The sequence below is a fragment of the Podarcis liolepis genome (genome assembly GCF_965112155.1).
Source record: "Podarcis liolepis genome assembly, chromosome: 11".
Lineage (NCBI taxonomy): Eukaryota > Metazoa > Chordata > Lepidosauria > Squamata > Lacertidae > Podarcis > Podarcis liolepis.
The window spans coordinates 47,450,064-47,473,152 of record NC_139565.1 but is presented as its reverse complement, the minus strand read 5'-3'; the positions used below and the strand labels follow the sequence as shown (position 1 = coordinate 47,473,152).

The following is a 23,089-nucleotide window of genomic DNA, read 5'->3' as shown; positions in this document are numbered from 1 at the left end:
AAATAAATGGTTTACATTGTTATTAAGGAAATGATTATTTTTCTCCTTCCAGCAGAAAGTACGGAAGAAAAGTCGTCCAAATATAAACACTTAACATATTAAACCTCACAATAATTTCATAATTATCTGTCTATGTATTTCTAATAGTATAACCAAATCAGTAATTTTTTATATAACTGTAAAAGCTACTCTGAAAATTTATTATTCCAAAAATGAAACCTTCATCTGGTTGTAAATATTAAGATTATACCAGCAATAATAAGTCTTTCTGTGAAAAAATTATTTAAATCAAGTCTTACTGACTAGTGATTTAAATCAATTTGATTTAAATCAAATCCACCCTGTTTGATAGGACAAATGAGATGGGGTTTGCAGCAGACTCTGGCCTAGACTTTTCTTGTCATATCTAGGTAAGAGCCCATACATGTGCATGTAAGAAAGTCCCAGATTCACCCCTCAACATGGGCTGCATATAGCCATTCAGCTCCTTGGCTCTCTTTTAGTTATGGCTCTGGTCCCAAAAGGTTCTGAGAACGGCTTACAAAAGATGCTGACAATAAAGTCATATTAAAACATAGGAATGGAAATAACTTGGTGTCCATAAGATGCCAGGAGTACTAAGTATTCCCTATACTTCACACCAAAGTTTCTCTTCCGCTGCTGTGATTGCTCTTCACCGCCATTTCCACCTGCTCAGTGTCATACAGTGGAACGAGTAGCAAGAGATTTAATCAGAACCAAGCCCTTATCTGACAAAGTCGGGCTGCTCGGCAACCGTGCTGTGGCTTGTTTGCTAAACACACTTGACCTCACACTTGACTTGTCTCGACTTGGCCATTTTGTTGATAATGCAGAGGTATCCTCACATTGCCTTATTGCTGTCGCTTGGGTGAGTTTAGCCCGTGGATGGGGATGAAAGTTATGGGAAAGGCCAAATGGATCTGTTCCAATGATCTTTATCTTTGGAAGTTTGCAGTGTTGTTTTTCTAGAAAAAGAGGTCCCAGAACTCACCATGAACACCTCCCTCGTTCTTAGAATGGCAATGGTGCTCACCTGAGAGATGCCAGAACTGGGGGGGGGGGGGAGCCCTGGATGTTTGTTCTTCCTGGTTGGCGCTTGGCCGGTTTTGAGTATGTTTCCCAAGAGAAGGAATGGTCAAAACAGGTATGGGGAAACCCTAGCCTATAGGTCAGACTTGAACCAGCAGGCTATTCCTCACAAGCCATGCCCACCTTTTCCACAACTAACATCGTCTGCAGTAAGTCAAGCCAGCACTGCTTTTCTATACAGTGGTACCTTGGGTTAAGTACTTAATTCATTCAAGAAGTCTGTTGTTAACCTGAAACTGTTCTTAACTTGAAGCACCACTTTAGCCAATGGGGCCTCCTGCTGCCGCCGCGCCGCCGGAGCACAATTTCTGTTCTCATCCTGAAGCAAAGTTCTTAACCTGAAGCACTATTTCTGGGTTAGCAGCGTCTGTAACCTGAAGCGTCTGTAACCTGAAGCGTCTGTAACCTGAAGCGTCTGTAACCTGAAGCGTCTGTAACCTGAGGTACCACTGTATGTTGCAGATTTGGGGGGTTGAGGCCTAAAGCCACCTCCGGGGTTCATGACAGTGATGAGATCCAAGTTGTGGATCTATAGTTCAGCTCTTCTCTACTCCAGCTTAGGAACACTGGAAGCTGCCTTATATTGAGTCAGACCATTAGGTCCATCTAGCTCAGGACTGTCTACACTGACTGGCAGCAGCCCTCCAAAATATCAGGCAAGAGTCTCTTCCAGGCCTACCTGGAAATTTTGGGGATTGAACCTGAGACCTTCTGCTCACAAGGCAGATGTTCCTCCACTGAGCTATGGCTCTTCCACCCTCCAGCTTACTAAACAATGACTACAAATTTCACCCAGGAACATAGCTTATAGGGCATCATGCCCAAGAAGGAAAGGAAATCAGTGTTACCTGCCACTGTGACAGAAAGAATACTCCACTCCATGACTAGCTGTGGAGGCAGTTGTCCATGTGCAGATAACCGTTTTGAAGTCGTGTGTTACACATGTCAAATTCTGAGGCGTGTGTGACGGATCTGGAATTAGAACACAAATGAGGTTGAACATGAATGTTACTGAACAGTATCATTATTATTTCCCCCCCCCTATAGATAATTGAACATTAATGGAACAACAGAAGAAATCCATGCTCTGAAATCCGAAATAAAATCAAACTCAATCCGACATTCCTGTTTTCAAACACATTTCCTAACAGGAGGAAATGAAGGACAGTCTGAAACTTTAAAAAACACTTGCAGCTGTTTAGCAGTCTAGCCAGGATGCTCAAATATTCCAAACACATTTGAAGCATATTTACATCATGGACAAGCTGTTTGGATAGTCGTTCCCTGTCCTGGGGGAAGCCTGCGAGCTGCAACTGTGAGGAGGGTGCTAGTGATCCCTAAGTGATAATACTCAGCCCACTTGCCATATTCTTTTAGCTTCCAGGATTCTTTGGGGAAAGCTGTAATAAAAAACGATTATTGAACAAGTAAACACAGTTCTAATTATTTTAGTGCCTAAAGTCATGGTGCTTTAAAGGAATTTGACTTGGGGGGAAATGGCCACACACATACAGAATTATTCCATGAAGGATTGGGCAATATATGGGTCCCACCCAAATTTCCAGCAACAACTGACTGGCTGTGGTCCAGACCTGGCTTCCTAACTCCCTGTGTCACTGCCATTTACTGAGAAGGAGAGGGGCAAGCCAGTGGGGAACTTGGTGCAGTGCAGGTACAGAGCCTGAGCCAATCCAACCCTCCAGATGCTACGTCAACACCATGCCAAACTCCATTTCCTCTCCCCTTTTCGGTAACTGGCAGCAACATGCACCACTGGGAAGCCTGGAAAGCAACATAGCCCAAACCATTCCTGCTGCTAAATTCAAGTGGATGGGAGGTTGGGGGGGGGGCTGGGGAAATAGGTAGCCAAAAAGAGGGGACGGGGGTGCCCCAATGTAACAAAGCACCCCTGAGAAGATACCTCTGTTTTGGCCTGGAGAAGAGACTCCATCACATTCCTAGCCAGCTGATTTGTAACACCTGGTAGGCCCAGGCGATTGTCTCCTTCCAGTGTAAATCTCTGATCATCCTCTCTTATGTGTAAATTTGAAGTACCGTATTTTTCGCCCCATAGGACGCACTTTCCCCCCTCCAAAAATGAAGGGGAAATGTGTGTGCATCCTATGGGGCGAATGCAGGCTTTCGCTGAAGCCTGGAGAGCGAGAGGGGTCGGTGCGCACTGACCCCTCTCGCTCTCCAGGCTTCAGGAAGCTATCCGCAAGTCTTGCAAGCCCGGCGGGATGTCCCGCGGGCTCGCAAGGCTTGCGGGCAGCAGCCTGCAGCCCACAAGCTCGGGGGATAGCGGGGTGGCGGAGCGCCGCCACCCCGTTATTCCCCGACCTGATCTGGAGGCTGGGGGGGGGGGAGAAGCAAGCTTGCTTCTCCCCCCGCCAGCCCCACAAACTCGGGGGACAGCGGGGCAAGCTGTCCCTGAAGGCAGAAGAGGGAGACGGAGCGCTCCGTCTCCCTCTTCTAGCTTGGGGATGGCTGCGCAAACCTGGGGGGGAAATAAAAAAAAATCCCTTGATTTCCCCCCCCAAAAAAACTAGGTGCATCCTATGGGCCGGTGTGTCCTATAGGGCAAAAAATACGGTAAACAAAAGAACACTGGACTTCTTCTAGAGGTGTTAAGCCATGGTATGAGAACCCTAAATAGCACTCTTTACTTTTTCTCCTCCTTGTAGTTACTAAGCAAGCAGTTCCAGTGGGTGTGAGGCTCCCATCAGAAGAGTTCGAGAGACAGGTGGATTTCTTTCCCCCTTACTCACCTAGAAAGATGCATTTTTAAAACCCATAGTTCAGTTGGTCAGAACATGGGGCTGACAATGCCATGGATGCTGGTTCAATCCCCGTAAGGGACAGCTGCATATTGCAGGGTGTTGGACTAGATCAGCAGTTCTCAACCTGTGGGTCCCCAGTTGTTAACTCCCATCATCCCTAGCTAGCAAGGCCAGAGCTCAGGGATGATGGGAATTGTAGTCCAACAACATCTGGGAACCCACAGGTTGAAAACCACTGGACTAGATGATCCCCAGAGTCCCTTCCAACTCCACGATTTCAATTTAGACAAATTGTTGCTGACTGGCACCATTTTAAACCTTTAATGTCCATCCACTGCCAGGACTGCAAGCTTCTTGAGCATTTAAGGTGGCACTTTTCTCCTTAGAAAAGCTTTGGGCCCCTTTAAAGAGGCCTTACTTTTCCCCTCACATGAACATTTCAATCTCTCTCTTCCACCCTTCGCTTTCTTTCACTCTGCCCCTGAACAGATCTCCATTCTACCACCAACAGTTTCGTAAGACTTCCAAATGTCCCCAGGGCTGAAAAGGGTTCGAAGTTGCTGCTTGGACTCTAAATACCAACCAACACTGGTAACTAATGGGGGGACGGGACAAGTTGCTATATTGTAGCAGAAACCACAAACCACCAAGCCACAAACCGCAACCAAAAAGTAGAATAAAATACAGGAAGTATTTTACTATCTGCTTTATGTGAAATCTCATCTGTGTGCGCCAAAGTTCCTTTAAGTTTATCTAGAACTGAAACTTTCTTCAATTAAAGGAACCAATTGATATTTGTACCTTGTTTAAGAAAAAGTACAGTGGTTAATTCAGCTCCCATTCCACATATAGCTCCAACCCAAATTAGTTCAGTATGGTTTTAATTGTTTTTAGAGTAGAAATGGTTTTGTTTCTAGAATTTGTTTGTGTCTGTATATAGAGATAGATATCATTTTAAGATTCTTGCTGCACATCACTTTGATGGCCTCGGGCTTTGAAGTGGTTTTAAATTTGCAAAATAAAACAGAAATAAAATGCATGTCACTATAGCGAGGAAGGCTTGTGACCTGCTGTCAATCTGATGTCTAAATTCTGACTTTGATCATGTACACTCCATCAGCTTAAAACATAGCTGGGTATGATGGCATGATAAAAGTCTGTAATTTCATCAGGACATGTTATTTGTTGTTTACTGTTGTAATAATTGTGTTCTCAGAATTTATCTTCTGTACCATGAAAATAAATAACAACATTATAATTAATAGATAATTAAAACATAGCTGGGCTGTTCTTTTTCTCCATTGGGACTGAATCTGATTGAGGGGGGAAGCTCATCAAAACACAGTATTCCATATGGATTGTGGCCAACATTGTGTGCCCACTGCTTCCCAAACCAGAAATCAAAGCACAGTGGATGCAAAGTAAACAAGAGAATATTCACAGCCAATCAATGGACCCTTGGCCCTTCCTCCATAAATATCGTTATTTATATTTAAGCCAGGACTGGGACCAGTTAACCCTTCAAATATGGGATGCCTTCACATAGAGAATTGCCTTCTGTAAACTAGGCCACATGGAGACTTCTGACATGAAGCCAGGAAAACCATTTTGTTCAGTTTTGTTTAAGAGCTAAAAAAAGAGTGTCCTTTATACCCATGAGGACAGCTGCCTGATCTTTTCAATATGTTGCTACAGAATGCATTCACCAAGCATCTCAACCCAGGGAAACGGCTGGACAGGAATGTGTTTTGGCTTCTTGCGCCTTGTAAAATGCCTCATTCCTTTTAAACACAGCTAGAAGCTTGACTATAATCCAAGTGGTCAATCTTCAGCTGCACTGAATAAAGTTTCATGGTTTGGGGGGGGGGGGAGGCAGGCTGGGAGTAAAACAACTGAGGATGTACTGAAAGTTCACCTTGCTCCCCACGTAACTCAAAGGCTTTTCCCTTGCAACTTTTAGTTTTTTTAGTACTACAAAACAGAAATAAGATTAAAAAAAAACAGTGTAGTGCAGTGGTACCTCGGGTTAAGAACTTAATTCCTTCCGGAGGTCTGTTCTTAGCCTGAAACTGTTCTTAACCTGAGGTACCACTTTAGCTAATGGGGCCTCCTGCTGCCGCCGTGCCACTGCCACACGATTTCTGTTCTCATCCTGAAGCAAAGTTCTTAACCCGAGGTACTATTTCTGGGTTAGAGGAGTCTGTAACCTGAAGCGTCTGTAACCCAAGGTACCACTGTAGTTGGTTTCCTTTTTCTTGTTTTCTAATGTTGATTATATTTTTAATTCATTACCCAGGTTTTCTTCATCTTCTATTGTACTTAATTATATTGCCTAAGTCTATAAACTAGCTAGGCCAGTGGTTTTCAACCAGTGTGCCATGGCATCCTGGGGTGCCTTGAATGACGGTCAGGGGTGCTGCGGACAACACTGGCCTCTGTCCCTCTTTCCTTCCCTCCCACTTCTGGTGCCCTCTCACATCTCTGCCTCCCAAAGGCTTGCACAGCTGTTTGTTGCAGCAGCCCTGGCTACATACTCCACAGGTGAATGGTGCCTCTGGCCAGGGGGTGCTGGTTGCCAGGAGCTGAGGCGGCCTCAGAGTAAGCAAGCAAGCGGGTGAGGGAGCCCAGCCAGCCAGCCTACAGCCCTTGCTGTTGGGAATGGATAGACAAGTCCAGGGGGAACTTGTCGGTCTCCTGTGGGGCAGTGTGAGGAGACACCTTTCTTTGGAGCAGGCGGAGCAGCTCAGAGATTCAGAGACCCAAGCAGAGTGCAGAGGAGAGGAGGCTGAGGAAACACTCCACAAGGGAGGGTGTTTGAAAAGGGTGAGAGGCCGCCAGCTCTGCAGGCAAGGAGTGACATAACTGGGCTCCCGAGCCCCACAGAGGTGCTGCAGAAAGAAGGTAATTGGTCAAGGGAGCCGTGGACTCAATAAGGTTGAAAACCTCTGAGCTAAGCAGTATCTCCAAGCTTAGAAGGAGCCAGGGCAATCTTAAGCATTTCCGGCACCGTGGTGCAAAGCTTCCCCACGTTTCCCAGTTTTTTAGGGAGGACGGTGTTGCCGATGGGGCTGGAGGAGGCGGGCAGTGGCTGGACGGTGGCTCCTCCAGCAGGGAAGAGGCAGAGGCTGGACCCGGCACCTTCCGGCTCAGCTGGCCGCTTTGCGCCGTGGTGGCCATGGCAGATGGAGGTTCTGGGTGCAGTGCTGCTTCGGCGCGGCATGGCATGGCAGAGGCGGGTGAGGGCTGCGAGCTGATGCCAGGAGGTGCCGTGTCCAGCCTCCGCCTCTCCCCTGGCACCCTCCAGAACTTGGTGCCCTGGTGCCCCACACCACTAGGCTCTATGGGTAAGACGTCCCTGGAAGGAGCACACCTCCAGACTTCGGGTGCTGGAGAAATAGGGGAGGTGAGGGCTGGACAGTATCAGCCAACTAAACATCTCACAGGACAGCATATGCAAACATTTTACATAAAAGGAAAACATGCACATTCCCCAAAAATGTAGGCTTTTCTTGGTTTCTTAAAAAGTCTTCAGACTGGCAAGAGGAAGCACAGCATTACCTCTAATGTACAACTGACCACATCATTAGGTCTTAAAAATAATCCAAGGCACCACAATGAGTCACTACCAATTACATGGCTTCCCCACAATGACTTTTGATGTGCACAGTGCAATCCAAGTAAGGTAGTGAACTCGGTTGAACTCCTTTTCCTCCTGGCATTCAGTTGCTGTTGGTGCCACGAGGGGCACAGCAACCTTGGCAGCTGCCGTCCACTAAACCAGACACACAGAACATGCATGCATGCCCAAAAATCATTCAAGACGGAACTGGGCTTTCTGTAAGGTAAACTACACAAACCACATGAGAAGCCACAGGAGAGGAGGGTGACCTTGTGTTTGAATCATGCTTGCTGGTTTCCCACAAGTATCTGGTCTGCCAGGTTGCTGTCTTAGATGGGCCATTAGCCCAATCCAGCAGCCTTTTCTTAAGCAGATTTAAAGGTAAAGGGACCCCTGACCATTAGGTCCAGTCGCGGACGACTCTGGGGTTGTGGTGCTCATCTTGCTTTATTGGCCGAAGGAGCCGGCGTACAGCCGTCATGTGGCCAGCATGACTAAGCCGCTTCTGGCGAACCAGAGCAGCGCACGGAAACACCGTTTACCTTCCCGCCGGAGTGGTACCTATTTACCTACTTGCACTTTGACGTGCTTTCGAACTGATAGGTTGGCAGGAGCAGGGACCGAGCAACAGGAGCTCACCCCGTCGTGGGGATTCGAAACACCGACCTTCTGATCAGCAAGGCCTAAGGCTCTGTGCTTTAGACCACAGTGCCACCCGCATAGTCTTAAGCAGATTTAGGGGATGGCAGATTTCATCTCAGGAGCTGCTGACTTGGCTGCCCCATTTGATGGGGTGAGGGGAGGGGAGAGGAGATAAGGTGGTAGAGAGAAACCAACATGTCAGGGGAGCCATTCACCTTCTTAGCTTTCTGTACTTCATCTACATATCATTATAAAGTTATTGCAAATCTGCACTAAAAAAAAAAAATCTGGGCAAAGTATATCCAAAACATCTATATCCAAAAAAGATTACATGGAACTTGAAAATTAAGTGGCTTTACATTGATTTTCTTATGCATTTATTTATTCAACTGGTGATACAGATCAAAAAGCTATCAAGGCTATACTGAATCTCTGCCCACCTAAAAGCCTTTCAACCACCTTCCCTACAACTCCCATTAAATTCTTGGCTCGTAGCATTATCCACCCTCTTTCAACATAATCTTTACAGCCTTTTTTCTTTTCTTTTCAAAGATAATCTTTATAGTCTTATGGCCTAGAACCTTGACTTTTGAAAACAAACAAGGAAAACCGAGATTCCTTCAGAACTGCAAACCCTACATTGCAGTGCATGTACAAAATGTAATGAGAGAGTGAGAGAGATCAAATTATACCAACCTGTTTCCTGACACTGGGCCAATTGGTTCAGGACACACAAGTGCACTACTGCCAATAGACAGCAGGGAATTTGGTTAATCCACATTCTTCTGCAATTCACTATGGAGATGGAGAATGGGTCACTTCAAGCAGCAAAGATCATCCTCTTTCACACAGACAGGCTCTAAAAATTGATAAGAGAGAGAATGAATTGTAGATATTCAGGGAATGTCACTAGTTTATATACCTGAAATATACACAATGCCAATGGATTGCACAATGCCTGTACAATTCTGGACAGCAGCCTATGGGGAGAAAAATGTTTAAAAGTAGGTATTGGAGTCTATTTCTGGCTGGAAGCCGCCTCATAGGGAGAAACAACTTTAGACAAAGTCTGTTCCTTATTGTCCGCTCAGGAATTGTTTCTGCAGAAGCAGCAAGGCAAATTAGTACCAATTTAGCACAGGACGATGCTGTGTCAGGGTTATGGAGGTAGCTTCCCCCCCCCAAGTGTTTTCATTTTAATCTTCTGTGATGCCTGATGGTTTGATGCCAAAAAAAAAGCTGAACTGAACAGAAATCACCTGGCATTACCAGAAGAAGTTTCCCATTATAAACCAAAAGCCAAAGCAGGCATAGATCTGGTTACAAGACAGAAATAAATAAATAAAATAAAATAAAATAAAATAAATAAATAATTTCTTATTTGTACCCCGCCCTTCCCGGGATAAAAGCAGCATAAAATACAGTTTAAAAACATGAATAACAATAAAATTCAAAATTCAGCAATCAATTTAGGGGAAATAAGCATTAGATAATCCCCAGGGCTAGCTGGCTGAATTGGTCCTACTTGGGCCAGCGAGGAGGCCAAGGGAGAATTAGCTGTGGGGTCTCAGAGCGTGTAATCTTCATAAAAGGGGAGGGAAGAAAAGGGAAATAAAAGAATATAAATAAAAGAAATGCTGCTAAATTGGTTCAAACAGTTGGTGACCGTATTGAAAAGGCATGACCCTGAAGGAGTCCATTTATTAGAATGGGGAAGCTGGGAACCACAGGGAGGCAGAGCACTCCTGTGCTGGGGTTCTGCTTGCAGGTTTCCTACAGGTTGGCCACTGTGAGAAGCGGATGCTGGAACAAATGGGCCCATTGGCCCATACAGAATCATAGCATCACAAAATTGTAGAATGGGGAGGGACCCTGAGGGCAGTGGCGTAGCGTGGGGGGTGCAGGGGGGGCGGCCGCACCGGGCGCAACATCGGGGGGGGCGCTCGTACTCACAGCTCTCTGTCCCTACCTGGCTCACTCACTCTCTCTCACTGCAGTGCTGGCTGTGCGAATCCGATCCGAGCCGCTGGGTCGCAGCCCACTGTGGAGGGGGTGGGTGCCAGGTGTGCGGTGCGGAGAGAGAGCGAGGGACTATCTGGGGGAGGGACAGTGCAGTGACCGCCCAGCGCAGCGCTGAGCGCGGGAGAGAACCACACCAGACCAGACCAGGCAGCAGCAAGAAGAAGCTGGCAGCGGCGGCAGGTTAGGGGTTAGGGGGCGCAAATTACTTGCCTTGCCCTGGGTTAGGGGGCACAAATTACTTGCATTGCCCCGGGTGCTGACAACCCACGCTACGCCACTGCCTGAGGGTCATCAAGGCCAACCTGCTGCAATGCAGGAATCCCAGCTAAAGCATCCATGCCAGGTGGCCATCTGCTTAAAATCCTCCAAAACACCCAAACACCCACACACAGAGGAAGCTGCATCACTACAGACCAAGGCATAGGTCTGTAAGCCTGGCCCTGTCTCCTCTGACTAGTTTCCTCTTTCCATATTCTCAAGTGGGATCTTTTCCAAGACTTCTTCCCACGGAGCCTCTGGCCTGATTCAGATGAGGCAAGGTGCTCACAAGTATTGTTTTTCTCCCCACATCACCCCCCCCCCCAGTACAACAATTAACCCAGGAAAATTGTCACGCAACCATCCAAACTAGAAACTGGCATTGGCAAGATCAGAACAAGTCAGGATTTTAAAACAAGTTCAAACTGTCTAAGCCAGGCATCTCTCGGAAGAGACCAGGCAGGGACTTTCCTCCAGTGTAGGAAGATGTCTTACACGGATTCAGACAACTGGTCTATCTGTATCCTAGGGCTAGTCTAGTCTAATTAGCAGCACCATAAGGAAAAACAACAGAAGTAAAAGCATTCATTACAAGCATTGGTTGTAGTGGAGGGGCAGCTGGCTGCATCCTAGTTTCTCCACTGTGTTTATTCTATTTTACAGTCATACCTTGGATCTCGAACGCCTTGGCTCCTGATCAAATCGGCTCCCTAACGATCGAAACCCGGAAGAGACTGTTCCGGTTTTCAAACGATCTTTTGGAAGCCAAATGTCCAATGGGGCTTCCGATTGGCTTTAGGAAGCTCCTGCAGCCAATCAGAAGCTGAACTTTGGTTTCCGACCGTTTTGGAAGTTGAACGGACTTCCAGAACAGACTGTGTCCGGCTTCCAAGGTATGACTGTATTTTCGTTTGAACTGAACAACACTTCTAAACCAGCGTTGAAAGAGAGCTAGGGCAAGTCAGCCTTTTGACATATTCAAACACCTCACCAGGCTGTGCCCCTTTTCACAAACACCAAACATAGGGACATGTCTTATTCAAAGCCAGGTCCGGCGAGCTCAGTATTTGTCAACACAGGCTGGTACCATCTTTCCAGAGTTCCAGGCTGGAAGCCTCTCCCAGTGTTTTCTGGAGAGTCCAAGGATTAAAGCTGGGACATTCTGCATGCAAGCTGTACCACTGAGCTACACCCTTCCCCAGAGAGACAACAGTTGGAAGGGGGCAGGAAGAAACCTAGCGCAGAACTGTGGCAGCTCCCTGGACCCATATGGGAACAGGCAATTTCACCAGACAAATTCTTCATGATCCTCCTATTAACACCAAGGGGCAGGGAAGAAGGGTAAACATCTGTTCCAGCCACCCCACTGCCTCAGTCTAAATTCTCCCATGCTCTTGGTTTTAAAAAAGAAAACTAAATGCATCAGGAGATCCAATCCAGTACTTTCCACATCACATCTGTTTTGACCATCCTTTCTAAGACTGCACTACAGTGCATTATAAAATTTTATGCGCAGGGTATATATGTTTACTTTTTTAACACCATTGCCAGCAAAGCAAGTGCACTGTGGTTGGGTCTTCTGGGCCAAAGCATTTCTTTGCAATTAGTTGAATCAGTCTTTGGCTTCAAGGAGAGTCATCTGAGCAGAGGAATGAACATTATGCTATTTTTAAAAAGAACCACAGCTTCATAAAATTCAATTATTTGGCAGCACCTCCCTTTTGACCACACTCATTTTAACCCAATGTCCCCTGCAAATTTTCCAAAAGCAAAGAACCCTGGACCTCCTGTTGCTCCTCAAGAAGACAACAAGAGTCTTTCTAAAGGCTAGAAAAAGGCCGGGGAATGTTTTGTCTTGCAGAGGAAAAAAATTGGTTATCAATATTTTTTACAAAGACTGCAGAAGGCAGCAGAAAGCAGCATTCAGTTGTGCAATTATATATTGCAAGAATGCAACACTCAGGCACATTTTTTGATCAACTTTAGAAAGTTCACTCCTGTTCAAAGTCCATTGGGTATCATCAGCATGAACAAACACATAGCAGTGCCCTGTTGTTCAAAACAAGATTACCAAGGCCAGATGCATGTTTGACATGACCTGGAATTCTCCCTAAATTATGGAGAACTAGAGCTGTGTACACTCAATACCTTTAAAGCACTTTTGAAGCAAATTCTTTTCCTCAAGGAATTCTAGGCACTGTGGTTTACCATCATATCATGCTTCCTCTACATAATGTTAGTTCTCTCAATGGGAAGCAGCTCTCCAACCTATAAAGCAGAGAATTTCCCCCACCCTTGGGGCATGGAGAAACTGGAACCACCTGCACTTTTTTCAACACATGAAGTTGCTATAGCAAGTCAAACCACTGGACCACATAGCCTAGAGCAGTGTTTCCCAACCACTGTTCCGTGGCACACTAGTGTGCCGCGAGATGTTGCCTGGTGTGCCACGGGAATAATTTAAAAATTCGAAAGATTTTTTTTTTAAAAGTCAAATTTTCGATTGGGGCGCCGTCACTAGATGACCCCTGGGGTTCCCTCCCTCCCTCCCGCTCTGCGCCTCCCTCCTCCTCCTCCTCCGGGGAGGCCCTTCCTGGCTCTCGGCCAAGGCTTGGCGGCTGCCACTCACTCACTCACTCGCCCACCCGTCCCTCCATCCCTGCACCCGGCCTCTCCCCCTCCGTCCCCGGCGCGGGGGCTGCCGGGATCCGTAGTCCCCTCGCCCTTGGGCTCCGCGCCCGCGCGGGGTGCGCAAACTACGTTTCCCAGCGTGGCCTGGTGGGCCGGGCATTTTGTTTGAAGCGCTCTTCTCCCGGCCATGGAATGAGCGCAGTGGCGGCGGCCGGGCGGGCAGGGGCTCTTCCGCGCAGACCCCGCGCAGCCTGCCTGCACCCCCGCGGAGATCGGGTGGCAGGATGGAGCCCGGGGATCCCCGCGGAGGCGGAGCGGCGGAGGCGGAGGCTGCCCCCCAGGTAGGGCTGCGTCGGGGGGGTGGTTTATTTTTGCAATGCTGCATCCGTGCCGGAGGGGACGCATCGGACCACGGGGAGACCCCTTGGCGGGCGTGCAAGGCAATGCATGCGTGCAGGCGTTGCATGGAGTGCAGTGCAATGCAATGGCAACGCGGCGCCCTGCATGCAACTTCCACCGGCGCTCCGGACTTGGCAGGTGAGGGGGGTCCCCAGTGGGCGGCAGAGAGAGCCGGGAGGGCGAAGGGGAGCCAGGGGGGAGCAGCGCTGCTCCCCGAGCCGAGCCCGGGGGAAACTTCGGCGTCGTTGCGCCGGGTGTTGGAAGCGGAGGCTGGCGGGGCCCCCTCACCTGCAAAACCTGGTCGCCTCTCATATATTTCGTGCATTGCATTCATCGCCCGCTTTCTCCTCCAAGGAGCTCCCGGGGGCGCGCGTGGTTCTCCCCGTGTTATCCTCGCAACAACAGCCCTGCGAGGTGGGTCAGGCGAGTGGCCCAAGGGAGCACCCAGGGATTGTCCTGGCCAGGTGGGGTGATTTGAACCCTGCTCTCTGCCCGGTCTTCGTCCTCATTTAGCCCCCACATGTGCATGACTGTGCATGACTGAGGTTTTCCCCCCTCGTCTTGGCTATGGTGTGAGTCTGTTCTGTTAATTAATGGGGTTCTGCCTTCGGAGAAGATGAGCCAGCCCTCAAGGAGGTGATTATGTAATTTGCTAGCAATTCATGTCCCTCCCGGCATGACGCTGCGCGCTGACGTCACGGGGCTGTAATGGTGGTGTGCCTCGAGATTTTTTTCAGGAAACAAGTGTGCCTTTGCCCAAAAAAGGTTGGGAAACACTGGCCTAGAGCTGTATTGTTCCAGCTGAGGGTTGACCTTCCAGTTCTTGGGACCAAAAAGCCCTTCCCAGTCCCCAAATTCAAAACTGTTAATGAGAGATGCTGGGGCCTGGGCTTTGGACATTTTGCAGAACATGCGCTCCACCTGTGAGCTACGGCAAGCACTGGCCAGCTGGAGCCCTGAAAACAGAGTCAACAAACACACCACATTGTAAAAGACTTTCCACATGCTCTTAGCTTACCTTAAGGCAGATCACACAATACATTCAAAGCACTAAGAATGCAGCTTAAATAGTAACGGGTTCCCCCAAAGAATTCTGGGAGTTGCAGCTTATTAAGGGTGTTGAGAGTCGTTAGGAAACCCTTAATCCTCTTAATCAGCTACATCTGCCAGAGTTCCCCCATGAATAACTTATTTGGGGCAAACCATGGTGGTTTAAAGTGGTATCGTAGTGCTTTAAATGTAAGGTGCAAATGTGGAGTTAGAAGGGAAAATACTAAGTTGCCACAGGGTGGTGATTAGGTGGCTACCTCCTCAGCAGAGGAAGTAGCAAAAACAGCCTCTCCTAACTCACTGTAAATCAGACAGAATGGAATGCAGTTGTGATGGAGGAAGAAGGTGCAAGCAAGGAGGAAGGAACCTGTAAAAGGAGGGCATGAGTAGTTTCAGACTCGGATACCTTCTTGAGGAAAAAACTATGGATACATACCCCCCCCCCCACTCACACACGTAGCACAACTGATCTGTTATCAGGAATGGATAGATGCCAATAATATTTTCAGAAGCCAGGATGAAACTTAAAGGCGCCCATCACATGGGGTTTTCCAGATCTGTTTCCTGAGCCTTTTGGCTGTGGAACTGATTTGGGAAGGCAGAGCTTGAGCAAGCTGGAAACCTGGATGGCGTGGGCACTTCAAAAGTTACATCATGTCGTTTGTATTTTTTTTTTCTAGCTGATGGCTCCTGCCAAGCCCGATAGTACTAACAGTACATAGCTACAATACATGATACTTCAAGCGGGACATTTTTCTGTTTGCTGAAGCACAGACAAGATGAGGCAAGAGTAAAATAACTCATCAGGTGTGTGCTGTCACTCAATGCAGCAGGTAGGCTTTGAATATATGCTTTTGAATATATATTTGGCCTCAGCACAGCGTGTCTGAACAAGAGCAGTTAGAAAGAGAAATTCAGCAAACCGATAATGAACTTGTGTTGCTATTTACTTGCTTTTTTTAAGTGCTTGCCTACACAAAATCTTAGCATTGGATACAGGGAGCCTGCTTTTTAGCTTGACAGTGATGTGACAAATGCTGGCTTGATTACAAGCGAGGCAATGCGATTAGCAGTCATAAAAACATGAGAAAGTGCCTTATAATGAGTCAGATCATTGGTCTGACAGAGTGCTCTCCCAGTCCTACCTGGCAATGCCAGGGAATGGTTCAGACCTCTTCTCCCTGCAAAGCAAGATCATCTGCCATTGAGCTACTGGGCTTTGTGGTCTTGGGACAGTGGGTGGAAAAGACGACTGTGTAATTTTGCCTCCAACTCACAGATGGTTTATACCCCTCAGGCCAAGGTTGGTTAAATTTCTATGGTCCAAGTTTACAACTATGGGGGGGGATTGCATGTTGCTGGGGGGGGGGAGAGGGTGCAAGGCCAAATCAAAAGTGAGTGAGACCAAATGGACAGGACCACCCCATAATCACCCACACTTTTCCCACATCATCTGCTTGAGCAAGGCTGAGACCTGTATCCTCACTGTTGCACTTGTCTGGTTGAAGTCTATCAATACTGTCAACATGGCTACAGCCAAGGCCTGGTCTTTACCTCCTTTCCTCGGCTCATATCCTTCTTTCCATTCTCTCTCTCTTCTTGTCACACGGGAGCTAAACCATCACCATTAGGATGAGGCGCACCACTGCTGTTCGACAACCACAGCTGGAATTCAAACAACCATTTGCAAACCTTGGTTTCACATGCAGTTTAGTGCCAACCACGGTTAGTGAAAATGGTGGTGCCCAACCGTTGCAACAACACTTTAGTAGGGGAACCGTTGCATGACAGCACATGGGAACCCATGAGGCCACTGGGAGCTCCCATTTCCTTAAGCATACTTCAGCCACCAAGAAACATTACATATTTACTGGGCTCTTGCGTCTAGTCGAGAGGGAGAGCTGCAAAAAGCCCGATTCTCTAAACTGTTGGAAACCCAACTCAGTACAGTTTCTGAGATTTCAGGTGACATGGCTCCTCAACTTTCCTCACGGACTCAGGAGGCATGATGTGGTAGTTAAGTTGAACAAGAGCTGGCAAGACTAGGGTTCAAATCCTGCATAGCTATGAAGCTCACTGAGTGATCGTTCTTCAACTGAGACTACCTCAGAGGGTTATTGCAAGAAAATGAGAGAGAGATGCTCAAGGAGTCCTGCTTTGTGGGGAGGGAAGGATAACATCCACACAACTGCTATCTATTTTCACTGCTATAAGGCAGAGGAGTTTGTTTTTCTTTAAAGAATCCCAACACACACCCCAAAAAACCCAGCCTTTCTTTTTCATAATTCAGCCCACACTTACAACCTTTACTGAGGACATAGAAAAACAGATAAATAGGAAGACACAAGATTTACCCACCCAGGAAGAATGGCAGATGAAGTTGATGGACTATATGGAATTGGCGGAAATGACTGGCAGAATCCGAGACCAGGGAGAAGAGTCGGTGGAAGAAGACTGGAAAAAGTTTAAAGACTATTTACAGAAATACTGCAAAATTAATGAATGCTAGAAGAATGTTGGAATGAAGATATATGGCTTTAGTAGAAATGTTATAAGGAATTAAGTATAAATAGATTAATAGAATATTAAAGGGGAAAAATAAGGTCAGAATGTTAAGATAATTTTAGGATAGAAAACAGAGGAAGATGGAAAGGAATTGCTGAAATAATTAACGGAAGTGGAATACAAAAAGGGAGGTGTGAGGAGGTCGCTGAAATAAGTGAATGAAAGATAAGATATTGACATTATTTGATGTGTTTTAAATTGTTTTTGTTTTGTTTTGTTAGTTTTATGTGTTAGTGTTAGTGTTAGTGTTATGTAGTGTTTTTGCATTGTATTGTATTGTCTATTCTTTTTTGTTGTTGTTTTTTGTAGTGTTTAAATTGTTGGAAAAGCAAAAGCAATAAATATTATTTTTTTTAAAAAAGAAAAGAAAAGAAAAACAGATAGATAAAATATGTAAGCTGTAATGAGCATATGGCACTGCTATCAGCACAACACTACCGGTCAACTCAACACCGACCAGCAGCACATTTATCACAACGGTTCCTGCGCAAGAACAGCCCATGACAGCAAGATGCCGACTGAACACACAGAGCAGTTTCCCACTCAGCTCTGACTCACAAAAGCTGTTGAAGGGTAGCAAGAGACAGATGTGTAAACTATAGAGGAAAGGGATAATGAGCAGCCAGGCCACCAACATACACACAGTGCAAGATACAGAGAGAAAGATCGATGATGGATTGTAATGGGTGGCCAGTCCATCCTCGTGCCTCACTTTGGTCGTGGCTCAGAAATAAGCCAAAGAAAGTTACTGCCAAGACATACCAGAGAATATTTCAGCTTATTTCTAAGCCAAAGTCACACACCCCTCAAAAAAGCTAGGCCTACTTAATCCCTTCCTCTCTTCCCTCTAAGCATCACTTACTGCCCCCGTGCAGTGGCAGCAACACTCCAACCACAGGGGAAAGGGAGATCTCTCTAACACACCTCTATGGTTTCTGGTAAATTGTGCGGTAGTGTGGCATGACAAAAGGCTGTGGTTGCCTTGAGAAATGTCTTACTTTATTGTTTTTATTCATTTGTATCGTCTTTTGTATTATATGTTATGTATATTTGTCTATGTGAAAATTAATAAAGATTTTCTAAAAGAGAGAGAGAGAGAGAGAGAAATGTCATTTCCCACAAAGAGCTGCTGACATTCCGCTAGATCTTGGGAAAACTATGTTTCCTCAAGGCTACTGGACACCTTTCATCCTGGCCCCAGAGAGGGGATACAGAGGAAACTCTTCCTCTCCATACCACTGGTATGTTGTTTTTTTGCCACCTCCAGGCTGGCCAGTAAGCAGAGTTAGGGGGGGGCAGAATTTGGGGTTGGGGGTTCAACTTGGGATAAGCCAGGAATTCTTCTCTGGCTCAGGTTTAAATTCCAAGTTGAAAAATTCAAGGCTTGAAATACATACCTCTCAAACTTATATTGGAGTCCTGGGTTAATGAGTTTCCCCTGACATCTCTCATTTCTGCCAAGCCTTTTAAAGAACTGTGCTGAGTTGGATAAGAAGGTTTACATTTTTGTTGTATCTGTGTTATCTGTTTGGGATTACTAAAAGCAGTACATTCCACAGGCGGATAATTAGGGAGTCGCATACAATAATATTTATCTAAGACTGTGTTGGAAGCAGAGCATTTCTGAGGGAACAGGGCAAATTCACAAGGGAGAAGAGCTCAGACCGAGTGCACATAAACGTCTCTCCCTGCAGGGATTTCTCCCCCTTCAGCAAACCTGCTGCCTGACCCATAATCAGAACCTGCCCTCCAAGTGTGCCAGAATGAGTCAGAAGACTTATAGGGGGCCCCCAGGAGAGAAAGCTGGTGTGCGTCCATCTTTAAAATTACATGCTTGGAAAAATCACCCTCTTCCTTCCCTTTTCCAAGCAGTTCAGCTCAGGGCTGCCAAATCGATCCCACTTGCAAAAAACTTGTGTCAGGAAGCCACGACCCATCGCAGGGAACTACTGCAGCCTTCCCCGGAGGAATAGAAAAAGATAGACTTGAGGCTGAAATGAGGGGTGGTCAGGGAAAGGGTTGGGGCCCATAAAGATTTTCTTGCTGGGAATACCTCAGTCCGATTCCTGAATACACCACAGATATGACATGGGGAACGGTTTCTCCAATCAGCATGGCACAGAGTCAGACCACTGGCATCTAGCTCAGTGTTGCCTACAGCAGTGTTTCTTTAACTTGGATCCCCAGCTGTTGTTGGACTACAACTCCCATCATCCCTGGCCACTGGTCCTGCTAGCTAGGGATGATGGGAGTTGTAGTCCAACAACATAACGATAACAATAATGATAACAATATCTTTATTGTCATTGTCCCATGTGGAACAATGAAATTGAAAAACTACATAAAACTACATAAAAACTACATAAAACTACCACAAAACTACGTAAAAACTACATAAAACATTTAAAAACCCCTAAAAACTCTATAACCCCATTTTAAAATACACTATAATATACAGACCCTTTATGCTGCGTTTAGAACCAGAATTGCATATGCATAGAAACTGTTTCTAAGGTGGCTAGTCCTGGCCTTTATAACCCTATACCTTCTTCCAGAAGGCAGAAGCTGAAAGAGATCATTTCTGGGGTGTGTACTATCCTGCGCTATCTCTGCCGCTTTCTTATGGCACCTGGCAGCATAGATTTGATCTAAGGTGGGAAGAGTGCACCCAATTATTAACCTGAAGACTGCTGATCCACAAACACACACATTTGTCCAACCTGAGCAAGTTCTGAAAAGAAACAGCTCAGTGATAAAATGTATCCATGCTCCCATATTCCTGTAAGAGTTTTGCAATTGTTTTTGAAATGTTGCTGGATTTGTTTCATTTTGTGATTGCAAAAGCCAGAACCTAAAGATCGCCATTTCTCACATTCCTGAAAGGATCTGACCTGGCACCCGATATAAGAAAAGGAAAAATAGGTGCTAAGACCAGAGGTGCTATCAAACCCTTTGAGAAAAGTCTCCCATACGAAAGAGGGTAATATAGAATTGCATGCAGGCGTATGTATCGAGTAGACATTGTTTTAGCAGGAAAAGGAAGGCACTCAAGAGATACAAGTATCATATTACACATCCTGTTATTATTGCCAGCATAAAAAGCTTCCAAAATTTCCCCCTAATTAGAAGTCCACGCCAGAAGTAGCGCACATTTCTGGGAAACTAAAGCAAATTGCCAATTTGGCTGACAGCAACAATAACGATACAGAAATAGAAGAGGAACTTGTTTTCTTAAGAGCAAACTGTGCTGACCTACAGCTTTCAGCCCCTGACTTCCATCACATCAAACTTGGTTTTGTGCTCTAAGTTGTCAGGACAATGCCTTCCCTCTTATCTTTTATAATTAAGAGATTGTGCTACTTCAAAACAAGTCCCCTGGGTAAAAAAAAAAGGAAAAGGAAATTCTACTTTACCACCTACATTTTCCTCCTTTTTTCTGCAACATTGTCATTTGAGACAGAATAAAAGTTAATCAATCAAAAAAACTGAAATAGAATTAATTGCTCCGTAACAACTGGCAACAGAGGTCCGCTAATGTACTGACTCTCAAAGAGGCTCATTGAAAGAGGTTTTAAAAGAAGCTTTGCGTGTGCATGAAAGTACAGTGAAAGTACAATGTGATCATGCTCATCACGTATCATCTACTTTGGTCTTAAGGCTAAAGAGAATCAGGGCCAAGCCCCTGTTTAGTCACGCAACTTACTGAGCAACCTTGAGCCAATTATTGACTGCATACGGACAATCATCTCTCTGCTCCATAAGCCAAGATATGTGTGTGAGCCTTTTTGCACACACACACACACACACACACACACACACACACACACACACACCTAAAGTCTCTTTATGGTGCAAGCAATCAAACCAGAGACGCTAATCATAGTTTCTCTAGCCAGGAAACCATGGTTTGTTTCAGACTTTCTGGGGGTACCAAAAAGGCAGAGATATGATGATCTGAACCAGAATACTCTCCCATATTACCCCCAGTAATACACTTTGCAGTGGTGCTAAAAGAGCAAGACTGCGTACGATGCTGTCAGCTACTTGGAGGAAGGATAGAGAGAGACTGGTAGTCCAGAACTTATTTAACAGGACAAGCTAATATTCCAGAACTTATTTAACAGGGTAAACTATCAGGCCCCATGAAAAAAGTGTGTGGATTTGGCTTGTTCTGTTACCATACTACAAGCCAGACATAAGTCAAACTGGCATACCACTTACCTGTCGTCACAACAACAACCATTTATTACCAACCATGCAGTAAAAGAATCCAAGGGCACATTTTTGGAATGAACTGGCATTCACACAACTTGAGGCCACCGAAACAGACTTCACCAAAGCCGTTCACTTATGACACAAACTCCAAAACATAGCCAGGACAATAAAGCAGCCCGAGTTAAGCAACCGTTTAATATTTTACCCAGCATTTTCTCGCTTTCCTGATTTCCCCCCTTTCTTTCCCCAGTGTTTCCTGTGAGTTAAGATAAACTAATCTGTCACAGGGCTTGTCTCTGAAAGAGGATCGATAACAGCTAATTATAGCCATGATAAGACAATCTGTCTCAGGTCCCCAGGGAAGGGTGATTGACATGCAAACACACAGTTGCTAAGACCAGATGTGGAGGGGGGCAGGGGAATGAGAGCAGATGGCCCTAAACCTTGCACCTGGCTTACATCAATAAGACACCCATGATAGCAGGGCAATAGTTGGCTCTTCTTGTTTTATCTTTAAAACCAAATACCGTAGGTCAGACAAATGAAAGGCATTCAAGGATTTGGCAACCTGGGAGCCTTTTGAGAGTAGCCTGAGGAAACACAGCACACCCCTGTGGTCTTCCTTCCCCAGACTCCTCAATGGACAGGGCATGCCAGGCAATTTCTCTCCTCTAAAGATTACAAGTGGGACGCGGGTGGCGCTGTGGGTTAAACCACAGAGCCTAGGACTTGCCGATCAGAAGGTTGGCGGTTCGAATCCCCATGACGGGGTGAGCTCCCATTGTTCGGTCCCTGCTCCTGCCAACCAAAAGCACATCAATGTGCAAGTAGATAAATAGGTACCACTTTGGCAGGAAGGCAAACGGCGTTTCTGTGCACTGCTCTGATTCACCAGAAGTGGCTTAGTCATGCTGGCCACATGACCCAGAAGCTGTACGCCAGCTCCCTCGGCCCATAAAGCGAGATGAGCGCCACAACCCCAGAGTCGGCCATAACTGGACCTAATGGTCAGGGGTCCCCTTAACTTTAAAGATTACAAACCGCATAGCATGCCAGAGGTGTCCCAATGCACAAAAATACTCTAGAATAGGTCGATTCATAAGCACATGAAAGTAACGGCAGCCTCATCTGAGAGATTGATTTCCAAACTGAAAAGGCAAAGATCCTGATGAAACAAGTCCAGATGGCAGAGATAGCGAACCTCCCACTGGCAGGGAGCACTGGGGGTGGAATGGGGCCCTGCAGATGTCTCTATTGGCCCTCAGAGTTGAGACTCTTCCCAGGTCACACTGCCCTTCCTCAGCCCACCAATTCCTTGAGTGCTTCTGCTGGATGGAATGTGTCTTTGAAACACGTTCATAACTCTTGCTTGCCTGGAGAAGCGTGTTTGCATACATATAAACCTCTGAAATCTACATGGCTGGAATGTGTAGAAATGGTCAGAGTCATATCCATTCGCTCTGAGCATTTTGGCATCTGGCCCCAACCACCATGGATATGCCCCCCCCCCCGAAGGCTGTCTATGAGGGACTGTGTAGCCCTCGGGGTGAAAAGGGTTCCCCCACACCCCTGCCATGTTAGAAGTCCAACAGACCATGGGACATTTTGTTCAAATGGCTAGTGTCCTGCATTAACACATGCCAACCACTTTGAAGGCTAGGAAAGCTAACCCAAAAGAACAGAGACAAGCAAAGGTACTAAGAATAATATGTGCCGAGCTAAAATATCACCTTGGCACAACTCCAAAGCAACATGTTGGGGGGGGGGGAATGGTTTCTTAAAGGACCTTGCAGATTTG

At 46.3% G+C, this 23,089-nt stretch overlaps 1 protein-coding gene across 13 annotated transcripts in view; it reads right to left on the bottom strand.

The window, feature by feature from the left end:
- Positions 1-23,089, bottom strand: part of LIFR (LIF receptor subunit alpha) — a 94,610-nt gene that overhangs the window by 42,450 nt on the left and 29,071 nt on the right. For all 13 annotated transcript variants that reach the window (XR_014517228.1, XR_014517229.1, XR_014517230.1 and 10 more), the window contains exons 2-3: positions 8,848-9,010; positions 1,959-2,082 (exon numbers count right to left, since the gene is read on the bottom strand). Coding sequence is in view for 6 of the 13 variants with exons in the window: in XM_083465775.1 (XP_083321901.1) it covers positions 1,959-2,082; positions 8,848-8,932 (209 nt within the window). In the remaining 7 variants the exon portion in view is untranslated. The remainder of the gene's footprint in view (positions 1-1,958; positions 2,083-8,847; positions 9,011-23,089) is intronic.